The 14,516-nt window shown below is 33.3% G+C and overlaps 1 protein-coding gene and 1 pseudogene across 2 annotated transcripts in view; one reads left to right on the top strand and one right to left on the bottom strand.

Moving 5' to 3' along the window:
* The window catches only part of LOC144364860 (ankyrin repeat domain-containing protein 26-like), a 40,051-nt gene extending 39,655 nt beyond the window's left edge, over positions 1-396 (bottom strand). For both annotated transcript variants that reach the window (XM_078014845.1, XM_078014848.1), the window contains exon 1: positions 303-396. In XM_078014845.1, the coding sequence (XP_077870971.1) occupies positions 303-335 (33 nt within the window). In that variant the 5' untranslated portion in view covers positions 336-396. The remainder of the gene's footprint in view (positions 1-302) is intronic.
* Positions 397-6,225: 5,829 nt separating this feature from the next.
* Positions 6,226-7,000, top strand: LOC144366718 (CDGSH iron-sulfur domain-containing protein 2 pseudogene; annotated as a pseudogene).
* Positions 7,001-14,516: the final 7,516 nt, after the last annotated feature.

Here is a 14,516-nt window from a genome sequence, read left to right as displayed (position 1 = left end):
TGTTTCTAATGCAATTTTTCTTTCACTATGCATTTCACAGCCCATTGTTACTTCCAGCCCCCATGATCCCCAAGTACTTGAGAGAACAGTGATACAAAAAGCATTTTTTTTTAAAAAATCAAATAATTAAATAATTTAATCAAATAATTAAATTAAAAAATTAAATAATTCTTTAAAATGGATTCTTAGCAAATATTCATATAAAATATAAGAAAAAATATAGCTAAATTTTCAGCATTAACATCTTAAAACACAAAATTCAGAGCAAGAACATGAGGTTTTTTACAAAAAAATCACTTTACCTTAATAGGAGCTTCATAGCTGTCCTGAACCATTGCAAACAAGGAATCATCTGAGTGTGATTTTTTGATAGATCTTTAAAGCAAAAATGTATAACAAAAATGGTGAATAGTTTTATTTTTAAAATAAACTCTGTTTAATTTAAGGTATAACTTATTAAATGGTGTTTCTTGATTGATTACTTAAAATATGACCTCCAATCAAAAAAAATAGCTTGTGTTCACCTCTTTCTGACTCTACTGCTGTGAATCTATAAAATATTCAATATAGATATTAAGGCACTCTTAGTTCCAATTCAGAGCAATATCCAGTACATGAGCAGAAACAGATAATAATTTTTTCTTGCAAATTGCCTGACTTGAAGGCTGAATTTAAAAACCCAATTAATGGCTGACTTTTTTTTTTTTTCACTTGAACTGAAACAAACCTCTGGAAACACAAGACAAGATAACAAGAGGCACAGTTCTCTCTCGTGAATATCCGGGAGTCAAATACTAAGCAATATTGTTCTTCAGCATAGAAATCACCAATAATAATACACTATTTATTCCCTCTACCCATAAATAATGCACAGAGTTCTCTGGAACTTTAAAAATTATTGAAAGTTAAAAAGTGAATATATGTTATTTAGAATACCTTTGTCAGAAACATTGAAATAAATTATAAAATTGATTTTTCCTGTATAGGTCTCACTTTATTCAGGTCCTCATAAACTAGCAAGCCCTTTAAAACCTTTACAAGCACTCAGACACCCAGGGGAAAAGACTGCCAGAAAAGCAGAGTCTTGGTATTTGTACCTCTGTTTCCCTAGCAATTATGTAAATACCCTCCTTCCTCTGGGAATCCATTTCCCAGTCACTCATCTGCAAAACTCAGTGGCAGTCTCTAAACTTGAAATCTACATCCCTTGAATATTCAGATTTCTGACACAAGGTTAAACTAAATGGAGTCTCAATCATTGGCCTGTCTGAATACCTTTCCAACTACTCAACTGAAGCTTTATAATAACTTTCCCTGCCAATCACTCCTTTGCCCAGCACTACATGTACATTTTAAGGACAACAGCAATTGGGAAAGAAAGTGAAGGTGAATGAAAACCTGTTTTGTGCCACAGATTCATGTATTCTAACAATTTCCACAGTCTGTTTCACTAGTCTCTAATCCATTCTTGCATCGCAGAGATGAAAACAGGCAAAATACAAGCTATTAAGACTTCCTCTAAATTTTGTATTAATATGCCTTTATAGAGAGCTTTTAATATTCTGTGTCCTTCATTCCTGTTTTGTGCTCATCAAACTAATCATAAACCCTAAGATTTTGGTCTCTTTTTTAAAATGCTTATTCCTACCCAACACAGTGTTGTTACTCTGGGTGAATACTTTTATAGCCCTTTCCTTCACTAGTTAAATTTTGATCCTCTACCACTGTGTTCACTTAAAAATTCTAGTCTTGTCCTCTTTAGTTGGGTTCCTATAGTCAATCTTCAATCTATTATTTAAAAAAAATCACCTTAAAAATGATAACCAGAAAATGTACTGAGCTCAGAATTAAGAAACTGGAGTTTAAATCTCATTGTTGTCATTGTTTGTACCCAGAAAACTCCCTTTAATATATTTAAGTTCCAGGTACATCCTCAAAACTATCATTTGGCTGGCATGTAGAACACATGCTGAAAGACTAGAAGGTTTCTAAAATTCCTTAAAATTCTGAAATTTCTAAACTTTTGATCTGTCAAAAGAAAAAAATATTCAATTGACAAAATAAAGCAGAAACTCAAAAGAGAACAAAACAGAAAATACAAATAGAAATTAAATAAAAGGTTATAGTCATAAAAAAGGAAAAAAACATAAAAGTAAAAGTCTTCATAAAATTGTTAGGGGTAGTAATTGAAGAGAAACTAACTGGAAAATCAGGAGGTAGAGAAATTAGAATGTCCTCTAAGGATTAATATAAGTAATACAACATTGTCTAAATAATGTTATTCATAACTTTCAGTAAAATAATTTCTCTACAACACTTGCCTGATCTTCTTGTTTATTAGAAACCATGAGGCCATAGCTCTGTGAGATTTTCCATAAAAGCTTTTGATACATTAAGAAAAAATCCTGATTACTAGTGGAACTGTCAATATCAGGACAAAATCTTGAACTACAACCTGGCTTATCAGGTAAAATATAAATCAGAATTAACACACAACTGCCTTTGACTTTCTAAATTGATGATACACAATATGAAAGTTAAAATGTGAATATATATGTTATTTAGAATACATTTGTCAGACACATTGAAATAAATTGTAAAATTGATTTTTTCCTGTATAGGTCCCACTTGGTATCAACCTTTACAGTGGAACAACACAATGGAGTAGTCAGCCAGGTAAGACTACAGTCTAAACACAGGCCTGAAACTTATTAATTACACAAATATGGGACAAAAAGTCAACCTCTATGAATAACAGCTCTTTATTCGTAATTAACAGATTATAATAGCACAGATACTTTCAAAGTGCTTATAAGATACCTTTAGGAAACAAGTGTTAACTGAATGTGGTGTCTATCCCACACTAGAGTACTCAACAAATCCTTCAATACTCAACAAATCCTTCTACCTTAACTCTCCACTTAGTTAATAGACATTTTTTATTTAGAATCTATAAATTCATACCTTCTTAATGAGTCATCTTTAGGACTTTCTTTCACTATTAAATAAAACAGTAAAATATATAATTAATCAAAACAGAAATATAAAATATATAAATTTATGACTCTGATGTTTTGTTATAAAATGTTCCTCCAAACCCATACTCGGAGAAATTTTTAGAATTCATATTAATTGTATTTATGACAGGTAAGTAATGAATGCATTAACAACTCCTATGTTTCCCACTTTGTACTTATCAAATGCAAGGAAGAAACAACAGGAATTATAAAAGTTTGATACTTAAAAGTAAATCATTGGTCCCATAATCAAAATCCTTATTAAAAGTTGTAAAAATGAAAGAAAACCTTATCATTGTCAAATAAAGTAGCATAAATATATAAGTGTCAAACAAGGGGAGACATGATGGTGAATTAGCAGGAAGTGGATTTTCTCACAGCTCCACCATATGGGACTCAGAGAGTGAGAAAACTGCTTCTCTGTGAGGCGGGAGATAAAAGCATGCCACTGATTCTCAATATTGGACAGAGACCTTGAAAACTGGGGAATTTGGGGTATATCAGACAAAGATGAGAAACAGAGCTGGAGCTTAGGATCTGATGTGATTGGGGGAAATCAGTGCATTAGGACAAAAAAAAGACTGAAAAGTGATGCAGACAAGGGGCTAGGGTTGTGGCTCAGTGGTAGAGTGTTTGCCTAGCATGCATGAGGCATTGGTTTCAATCCATGTAAAATAAAATAAAGATACTGTGTCTACCTAAAACTAATTATATATATGAAAAGTGCAGCAGACAGTCTTGAAATGCAGAATGTGGGACCACAGGGTCAAGCTATTCTACTCATTAAACTGTGGCAGGAAAGTCACCACCATTCTGCCTGGAATGTACACAGAGTTGAAGCTGGAGACATATTTAAACATGTGCACTGCAATGGCACCAACTCAGACTGGGAATTTATATCCATGTGTTGGGGCTCAGTCCGATATATAAATCTGGCAGACACCATCCACAAGACATAAACTGAGCCTAGCAAATCAGGAGAATTTCTGGCATGGACATTATTTCTCCTGGGGGTAACACTAGTCAGAGAGGCCAAAGAGAGCCTGTCCTCCTCTCCTCCCTTGACACAGCTGTGCCCAAGACCAGTGGCAGTTACTTCAAAATCTCAATGAGCAGGAGTGATGGACCTTGGTGCTTGAGGGCAGACCTAAGGAGGTAAGAAAGAACAGTACCCTGAAAAAACAGAACTGGTAAAGGACTGGCATCCCTGTCCCATGAATGTAGCCCTGAGGAGAAGAGTAAAGTAGAGTCCTAGGTGTGCACCGATTTATTTATGCCCAGTAACTCCCCATGAAGTGAAACATCTGGGGCAAAGACAGGACCTCACTGCCTCCCCTGAGAACATATTGTAGAACCTAGCATGACCTATTCCCTGGGGGTGGAGCTGACAGCACCTTTCACAGCTCCCCATACCATCCCATGGAGAATGGAAACTGAGAGATGGAAAGACACTTTGGAAGAGACAGAAAGCACATACTCTCAGTAACAATCCTTTTTGTTTTTCTTTTTAGTTTTTGTATGTGTAGTGATAGATACATGAAGGACATTCATACACTTGTACATATTTGTTTATGCTTTCTCATTTGTACTATTCTAAAACATAGTTATTTTTCCTTACTCTGTTGTTAAGGGTTAAAGTTTTCAATTAGCCTATTTTGGATTGCGTTTGTGTTCTGTTTCAAACCTTTTATTTCTTTTGTTTCTATTTCTTTTCTCTTACAAACAGTCAAATTCCATTATTCTCACTTTACTCTTTATTTCTTTTACTTGTTTTTCCTTCTTCCTCATAAACAATACATCGTATATCACTTTGCTTCTGCCCTACTCATATCTTGAAACTGCTAATCCTTTTCTATCACCATTGCTTTTTTCTTCATAGTGAACTCTATTTTTAATTTCTCCCAGAACTCTTGGTTTATAAAACTCCACACACCACCACTAATGCTAAAGCAACAATTAATACAATTGAAGCTATAGAAAACACCTATTCTTTTATTTTATGAAAGATATAACTCATGATTACTTACTGTCGTTACTGATATAAGTTGATACATTTCTGTTTATTGTGCCAACTAACTTTGTGTGAAAATAAAAATTAAGTATGCAATTTAGTTCTATTTTTTTATACACAGTTGGGTTGCAATTACTTGGCTCCCCGCCTCCCGCAATCTGTGAGCCACAATTTATCTACAGGATCACTAGAAATGCACAGAATAGAAGTTCTGTTGTTAGAGATCCATTTTGACACATGAATAGACACACAAACAATATGAACAAGCAAGGGAACAAAGCATGCCAAACAAACCAGAATGACTCAAAAGCAGATTCCACAAAAACCACAGTGAAGAAAATATCAGAGAAGGAATTTTGAAAGTTTATATTTCAACTGATCTATGAGATAAAAGATAATGTAAAAAGTAAAATCACAGAGAAGACACAAGGAGTAAAAAATCAATAAGGAAATAGAAGTTCTAAAGAAAAATCAATCAGGAATTTTCAAAATTCAGAAATCAATAAACCAAATTAAAAATGCAATGCAAAGCATCACCAATACACTAGATGACTTAAAGAACAAATATTCAGGTAATAAAGAAGTAGTGCATAATCTTGAAAATAAAGTTCATCATGGAGAAAAGATGTTACCAGACCATGAACAGAATTGAAAAAAAATATATATATGGGATAATAAGAAAAGGCCAAATTTAAGATACACTGTGATAGATGAAGGTATTGAATTTCAAAACAAAAAATGAACAATCTTTTCAATGAAATAACTGAAAATTTCCAAAATCTTAAGGATGAAATGAAAAATTAAACACAGGAGGTATATACAACTCCAAATATATAGAATTACAACACTCCTAGCCACAATAGTATGAAAATGCCTAACATACAGAATAAGTATAGAATTTTACTTATAATAGAATTTTAAAACCTGATAGTGAAAAATGATTAGTCATTTTCAGAGACAAACCGATCCAGATCTCAGCTGATTTTTCAAAGACCCTAAAAGCTAGGAGGTCTTGAAATAATATATACTAAGCTCTGAAAGAAAACGGATTCTGCATAGAATACTAAATTATATCAGATTTTAATATGAGATAATAACATCCATAATAAACAAAAGTTAAAAAAATCACAACTAGAAAGCTGGCATTATAAAACACACTCAATAAATATTTTATTAAGAAAAAACAGGCAGGCGCGGCAGCCCAGCCGGAGTGCGGAGGGGGCTCGGAGAGGAGCTGATGCCGCTGGCCAGGATGGTACTTGAGAGCGTGGCCCGCATTGTGAAGGTGCAGCTCCCGGCTTATCTTAAGCGGCTCCCAGTCCCAGAGAGCATTACCGGTTTCGCCCGGCTCACAGTTTCAGAATGGCTTCGGTTATTGCCTTTCCTTGGTGCACTTGCACTACTTGGCTACCTTGCAGTCCGTCCATTCTTCCCGAAGAAAAAACAACAGAAGGATAGCTTGATAAATCTTAAAATACAAAAGGAAAACCCTAAAGTGGTGAATGAAATAAACATTGAAGATTTGTGTCTTACTAAAGCAGCTTATTGTAGGTGTTGGCGTTCAAAGACGTTTCCTGCCTGTGATGGTTCCCACAATAAACATAATGAATTGACAGGAGATAATGTGGGTCCACTCATACTGAAGAAGAAAGAAGTGTAATAGTAATGATTTAGGATTGTCAATTGTGTGCTGTAAAATCTTCCAACAACATTTTCTCATTCTTTGTGTATAGAAAATCTTTGAAATGGTGGTTTTAATTATTACCACTGGCTGAATAATTATTTCTGCCAATTTATTTTCTTGCTACACTACTGTCTATATTTGATATTTAGTATATTCAAAGTCATTTATGTAGAAGTTATCTGTCAAGCCTCATTCTGACTTCAAGGAATTAATGTATATTTCGGCAATAAAATCCATACTTCTGGTTTTAATTAATTTAGAAATTAAAATTTTGGCAATGTGTCCAAACTGTTTCTTTTGATGATTAATAATTCAACAGAATCTGTACTTTAAAATTTCACTACACTGTTAAATATTTTTTATATTGCTTTGTTTTGATCCTTTGAAATGATTTTATCTTCCTTTGGCCTTCACACTCTGATTTTTTAGGTGAATTAAGAAAAATATTACCATCAAGAATTACTTAAGGTTACAGAGATAAGCTTTTTTGCTTTATAGAAATTGTTGTTTCATTAATATAAATACCCCAATTTCAAAAAAGAAGTAAACTGGATATAAAAAGTTCCAATGAGGAATAGTTATTTACATTATAAAAGATTTGTTTACTTTACAAAAGGCACGTTGTGTGTGTATGTATTGTGTGTCTGAGCTAGTGACAGCTGGGGGTAGGGTGGCAAGAACATTTAATATCTAAATGTACCTGCTGCTGCAATTTGAGGTCAGTTAGAAATAAAAGCATATCTTAATTCAGATTAAAATGTTAAGTAGTTCAAACATTTTTCTCTTAATAGTATAAATCATTAAAACAAAACATTAAAATATTTTCAAAATAAATTTAATGAACAATCTTCAAAATATTTACAAATATTTTCTTTTTAACATACACTGAGCCATATCCCCAGCCCTTTTTTGTATTTTATTTAGAGACAGGGTCTCACTAAATTGCCGAGGCTGGCTTTGAACTAGCGATCCTCTCGCCTTAGCTTCCCAATCTGCCAGGATTACAGGCAGTACCAGCATGTACAGTACAGTTCTTATAATAATAGCTGCTTAAGTTAGGCTTTTTCTTTTCTTTTTGGTATTGGGAATTGAACTTAGGGGTGCTTTACCGTTGAGCTACATCCCCAGTCCTTTTCATTTTTATTTTGAGAAAGGTTTCACTAAGTTGCTTACTACCTTGTTGTGTTATTGAGGCTGGCTTCAGACTTGTGATCCTTCTGCCTCAGCCTCCCAAGTAGTTAGGATTATAGGCGTGTGTCTGTTTATTAAAGGTACAATCCATTCAGTTCACTGTTTTCTTTTTTATATGTAGAGGTGCCAGGAGTCAGGCATTTAATTCTTCCAGTAATAAATCTAATAATTATTGAGCATTTATATGTATCTGGCACTTCACTAACATGGTACTTGGATTTTGAATTACATGTAATGTCAAAAGGCTGTACTGCCTGATCTTAACTTTCTTGTGATTAATAGAAAATTTTAGTTAGAAATCTAGTCTGTAGTTTCTAAGAAGTCCAAAATTATTGTTCTTTCCTCTTCCTATTTATCAGTGAAGGAAAAATACAACATTGCTCTTTTTTTTTTTCCCTATGACTTTTATTCAATACCCTTAAGGGCTTCACTGTCAAGACTAATCAATTATTTTTTCTAAGGTTGGTCCCAAGACTTGGAGAAAGTCCTCCTTACCAAAAGTTTATATATTCTTGTCTGTGTTTGTGGTCATGAAATGTTGGGTTTTTTTTTTTGTAAACCCATTCACTGTAACTCAGCAACATGTCTCTAAACATGTTCTAGTGTTTTCCATACTTAGATTTCACAGAAGATAAATTTTCTGAGAATATGTAGTCTAAAATGAAATTGTCAACTTTTAATTTTGTCAAATAAATAAGAGCACTTAAAATATTTGAAAGTGAATTCTGTCATAGAAAGGTAATTCTAATGCACAAAAAGTAAAATGGTTAAACTCTCACAATAAAGGGTTTCTCCCCCTCCACATTTTCCATTTTAAAAATATGTTTAAAGAGCTATGCCAAATATTTTCCTGCCTGTGCAAATTTTTCAGAAGCCTGAACTGGTAGCAAGCTGTTATTTTCATAATTCTTTTACATAAGTAGTATTGTCAGTTGCCACCACTTCCCAGAATACTGTTATGTGTATCTTAAGAAACAGACATTAAATGCCTCTGAATTGATACAATAAAAGTAACTTAGCTCTTGAAAAAAAAAAAAGAAAAAATAAAATATGCAAATAAAAACATACAGAAACTAAAACTAAAAGAGTAGTTAATCAAAGTAGAATCTATTTCAACTTGATAACTAGAAATGAACCAAAATAACAGGAAGCATAAATCATCTCTCAATAATAACACTGAATGTTAATGGACTCAAGTCATCAACACAAATACACTGGCAGATTGATTTGGAAAAAAAAGAACCCAACAATAGCCTGTCTCCAAAAGACTCACCTCTTAGACAAATATATACACAGACTAACTGTGAAAGGATGAGAAAAACATATCATTCACATGGATCTTATAAACAAGGTTATCTATTTTAATATCTGATATAATGGACTTTGAGCAAAAGTTCATCAGAACAGATTAAAAATTCCATTTTCATACTGCTTAGTAGAGTAATACAACAGAAAGAAATAATAGTGGTAAATATATATGCTCCAAACTATGAAGCATCTAAGTAATCAAAGAGCTCCTTCTCAATATAGAGAATCAAACATATCACAACACAATAATATTGGGAACTTTAAGATGTGTCTCTCATCACTAGAAAGATCATACCAACAAGAGATAAATATAAAATTAAAATTACAATAAATAATTTAGACTTAACAGAAATGCATAGAATATTTTACTCGTCAATGACTGAATACATTTTCTTCTTAGCTGCACAGGGAACATTTACCAAAATAGACCATATTTTAGTACATAAAGCAACATTTCACAAATACCAAAAATAGAGCTAATACCTTAAACTCTGTCAGACCATAATGGAATAAAACTAGAAATCTACAAGATGAAAATTAAAAAAAAAAAACTAACACTAGGAGACTAAATTCACTATTGAATAATGAACAGATAGATGAACAAATCAGAGTTTAAATAAAATTAAATGTAAATGAGAAGAGTGATACAATATATAAAAACCTTTGGGACACTATGAAGGTAGTTCTAAGAGAAATGTTTATAGCATTGAGCCCATACATTAAAAGAATAGAAAGTTACTGAGTAAAATAATCTAACATTATATCTTAAAGACCTAGAGAAAAACACTAAAATAAGCAAATAAAAAAAAAATCAAAGATGAAATTGATAAAATCAAGATGTAAAAACTGAAAAAGAAATGAATCAAAAATTTTTAAATGAACAAAATATATAAAAATTAACCAAGCTATCAGAGAAAAATGAAAAGTACCAAAACCTATGGTGAAAATGGAAATATCAGCACAGAGCATAAATTGAGGCTATTTTTTCAAAATCTATACTCCAATAAGGTAGAAAATCTAAAAGACATCAATAAATTCCAGGAGACATGAGCTACCCAAATTTAACCAGAAGTATATAGAAAATTTAAAGAGATTAATTTCAAATAATGAGAATAAAAAAGTCATCAAGACTCTACCAACAAAAAAAAGCCTAGGGCCAGATGGATGCTCAGCCAATTTCTACCAAACCTTTAAATTATTTCATGAAATTGAAAACGAGGGAATTCTTCAAATTCATTAAATGAAGCCTATCTCACACTGATACTAAGTCCAGACAAAGATACATCAAGAAAGGAAAAATTCAGACTAATATCCTTGATGAACATAGATGCAAAAATCCTCAATAAAATACTGCTAAATCTCATACAAAAATATATTTTAAAAAATAGTGCACATGACCAAGTGGGTTTCATCCCAGGAATGCAACACTGATTCAACAAATGGAAATCAATAAATGTAATTCATCACACAAATAGATACAGAGATGAGAACACTTGATTATCAAAATAGATGCAGCATCTATTTTTTGCATAAAACCCCATCTTTTCATGCTTTAAACACTAGAAAAAATAGGAACGAAGGGATCATACCTCAACATTGTAAAAGCTATACATGACACACCCAAGGACAACATAATTATGAAGGGAGAACAACGACAGAATTTCTTCTAAAAATTGCAATGAGACAGGGATACCCACTTTCACGACTTCTATTAGTACACAATGCAACTCTTAGCAAATACAAAATGTAGAGATAATACTCTGCAATCTATCAGATCATAAGTGAATAAAACACCAGAAGACCAAATTCACAACTGAATGATAAATAGAGAGCTGAACAAATCAGGTCCTTTTATCTCTTGCCAGAGCAATTTGGCAAAGGAATGTAATTAAAGGGATATGAATAGGAAAGGAAGGGCTAAAACGAGCACTGTTTGAAGAAAACGTGATTCTATATTAAGAAGATCCCCTCAAAAAAAAAATACTCACTAGAAAGCTTCTAGAACACAAATGAATTCATCAAATTTCAGGATACAAAAGTAACATTCATAAATCAACTTTGTTTCTAAACTCCACTAAAAGATGAAGTAAACGAGAAATTAGGAAAATTATCCTATTCAAAACAGCATTAAAAAAACACTTGGGAAACAATCTAACAAAAAATAGACCTCTACAATGAAAATTACAGAACACTCAAGAAATAAATTGAGGAAGGTTCTAGGAATGGAAAGACTTCCCATGTTCTTGGATAGGCAGAATTAATATCGTCAAAATTACCATACTACCAAAAGTGCAATAAAATTTCAATGCAACTCCCTTCCAGAGCCCAAAGAAATGCTCTCCCTTCCAGAGCCCACAGAAAGAGATAAACAAGAGACTCAGAATACCCAAAACAATACCTAGCAAGAAAAATGAAGCAGGAGGTATCACAATATCAGACTTCAAATTACACTACAGAGCTATAAAGACAAAACCAATATGGTATTGGCAACAAAACAGGTAAGACCACCAATGAAACAGAAGACAGAGACAAACCCACATAAATACAATTACCTCATTCTAGACAAAGGCACAAATATCATATACTGGTGCAAAGATAGCCTCTTCTACAAATGGTGCTGAGAAAATTTGAAATCAATATGTAGTAGAATTAAACTGAACCCTAATCCTCCCACCATGCACAAAAACTCAACTCAAAGTGGATCAATTACTTAGGTATTAGACCAGAATCCCTGCACTGGATAGAAGAATACTTAGGCCCAAAACTCCAACATATCAGCTCAGGAACTGACTTATTAATAAAATCTCTAAAGCAAAAGAAGTTGTTGGTGGGCCTGACCTTGGATCTACATGGAGGAATGCTCATCTTTCCCATTGTGCAGCAGGGATGTCCTAACATACAACACTATGTTTTGGAACAGAGTGTTGTCAGAACACTGGCAAGTACCATTTACCTGCTCCTTTGACAAGAAATTACTCCCCAGTTGGTACAAGGCAGTTGCTAGACTCTTGGTGGCAGGACTCCCATAATATTATATGTTGTGTATCCCCTCTGGCCTCTCATGACTGCTATATGTAAATTGGAACATAGCCACTATGAAAGCTAGTTTTGCTGCATAATATAGCAAAAGCAATTATCTGAATCTGTTTTTGGAGGGGTTTCTGTATGCCCTCAAGCTCCCAAGAGTAGATGCTGAAAGGGCAGGCCCCTCAACACAAAGTGAAATCAATTTTAAATAAATGGTGCTCCATCAAATTAAGAAGCTTCTTCACAGCAAAGACAAAAAACCAGAACATGAAAAGTGAGCCAACACAATAGGAAAAAATACCTTTGCCACCTGCACCTCAGAAAATGCATTAACTTCCAGGATAATAATAATAATAATAATAATAATAATAATAATAATAATAATAATAAGCTTAAAACTAATAATAACACCATCACCCATCTCTACCCATTTAATAAATGAGCAAAGAAATTCAACAGGCACTTCACAGAAGAAATACAGATGGTCAACAAATGTATGGAAAAAAACATCTACAGAAATTAGAGAAAAGCAATAAACAGATCAGGAACAGAAAGCTTACAAAGACATTCCAGTGTAGGAGACAGCAAATATGCTCATCTCTTACTTCCAGCTACTTTTTCTATCTTATGTGTGGTACAAACAAAACTTTACTTCCCCTAGGGACAAAAGTGTTGAAAGATAACAACCTTCAGAGTTTATACACTCTTATCTATCCATACCACATGGTCATAGGGAAATACAGAAAGAAGCACTACAGAGGTAGCAGCAAGTTGTTATGTAGTAATAGTTGATATTTAAATAGGCTATGAACTCACTCATCTTTCAGAATGAGCCAAACACTGTTTCTCCATATAGAACAAATTCTTTCCCACTTCATTAAAACTATAAAACAAAACAACAACAACAAACGAATAAGACATTTACTCTGTGAGAATCTACTGGTAGGGCAGAGGAAAGAGCTAAGTGGTAATGTATTGCATAGAATGAAGGAGCTCTGGCTTCAATCTCAACAGTGAAATAAATAATGATGATGATGCTGACAATGATGGTGATGATGTGAAGGAGGAGGAGTAAAAAAGACTTGTACTATTAAAACTATATAAACTGAGTTTATATTCACCACTCAAAAGGAGTATTTCATTTCATGCATGCTATTCACATTCTAGTCTTATTTCACATGGCAAGGTAGATGTAAAAGACCATTTGATGACAATTTTATAAACTATAACTTTTTTAAAAAATATTTTTTAGTTGTAGTTGGACACAATTTCTTTATTTTATTTATTTTTATGTGGTGCTGAGGATCGAATCCAGTGTTTATCATGTGCTAAGTGAGCATTATACTACTGAGTCACAACCTCAGCCCAAACTATGATTTTTTGAGACTTTTAAATTCCATAACGAAGAGTTTATCTGGTCCCAGGGGAGCGGGATGGTCCATTTAGTACTGTGTTATACAATATGATGTCAATTTTCTCAATCCTCCTCATAAGTGGAAGATGTTTATAGACTTCACACTTCTTCAGCATGCAATCTATATGTCCTCATGTCCTATACTGATGTAAAAAAGTACTGAAAGTGGAAGACAACAGCTTTAAATGTAGCCCACTCACAGAGAATGTGCCTCAATTTCATGATGTTATGGGTTCAATCACTGGCACCACAAAAGCACTGAGATCTATTTTTTTTTTGAAATATATTTTTCCCTTTCCTGTTTAATTGTTACCTGAATGATTCATGGACATTTATACATATTCATAATTCTTTTTCTCATTTGTAGTTTTTTTTTTTGGTACTGGGGATTGAACTTGGGGATATTCAACAACTGAGCCACATCCCATCCCTGCTTTGTATTTTATTGAGAGAAAGGGTCTCACTGTGTTGATTAGCACCTAGCCATTGCTGAGGCTGGCTTTGAACTCACAATTCTCCTGTCTCAGCCACCCAAGCTGTTGGAATTATAGGTTTGTACCACTGAACCCAGAGATTTCTAGCATTATTGAAGCAACTTATTTTTAATAGATCGATATTTTGACCTACCAATAAAGAAAAGTCCACAACTAGATAAATTCTCTGGCAATTCCTACGAAACCCTTAAAGAAGAACTAACACCAATACTCCTAAAATTATTCCATGAAATAGAAAACGAAATAGAAAAGGATGAAACCAAGGAAGAAAAGGAGTACAAACAATGCGGGACAGCCTAAATATTCAGGAGGACCTAGAGGCATCAGAAAAATGGTCAAATAAAGAACTCAAAAAATACCTTAGACAGAT

This window comes from Ictidomys tridecemlineatus, chromosome 1 (assembly GCF_052094955.1).
Source record: "Ictidomys tridecemlineatus isolate mIctTri1 chromosome 1, mIctTri1.hap1, whole genome shotgun sequence".
NCBI classification, from domain to species: domain Eukaryota; kingdom Metazoa; phylum Chordata; class Mammalia; order Rodentia; family Sciuridae; genus Ictidomys; species Ictidomys tridecemlineatus.
Note: the sequence above shows the minus strand (reverse complement) of the source record. Positions and strands in the feature narration are given on the sequence as shown.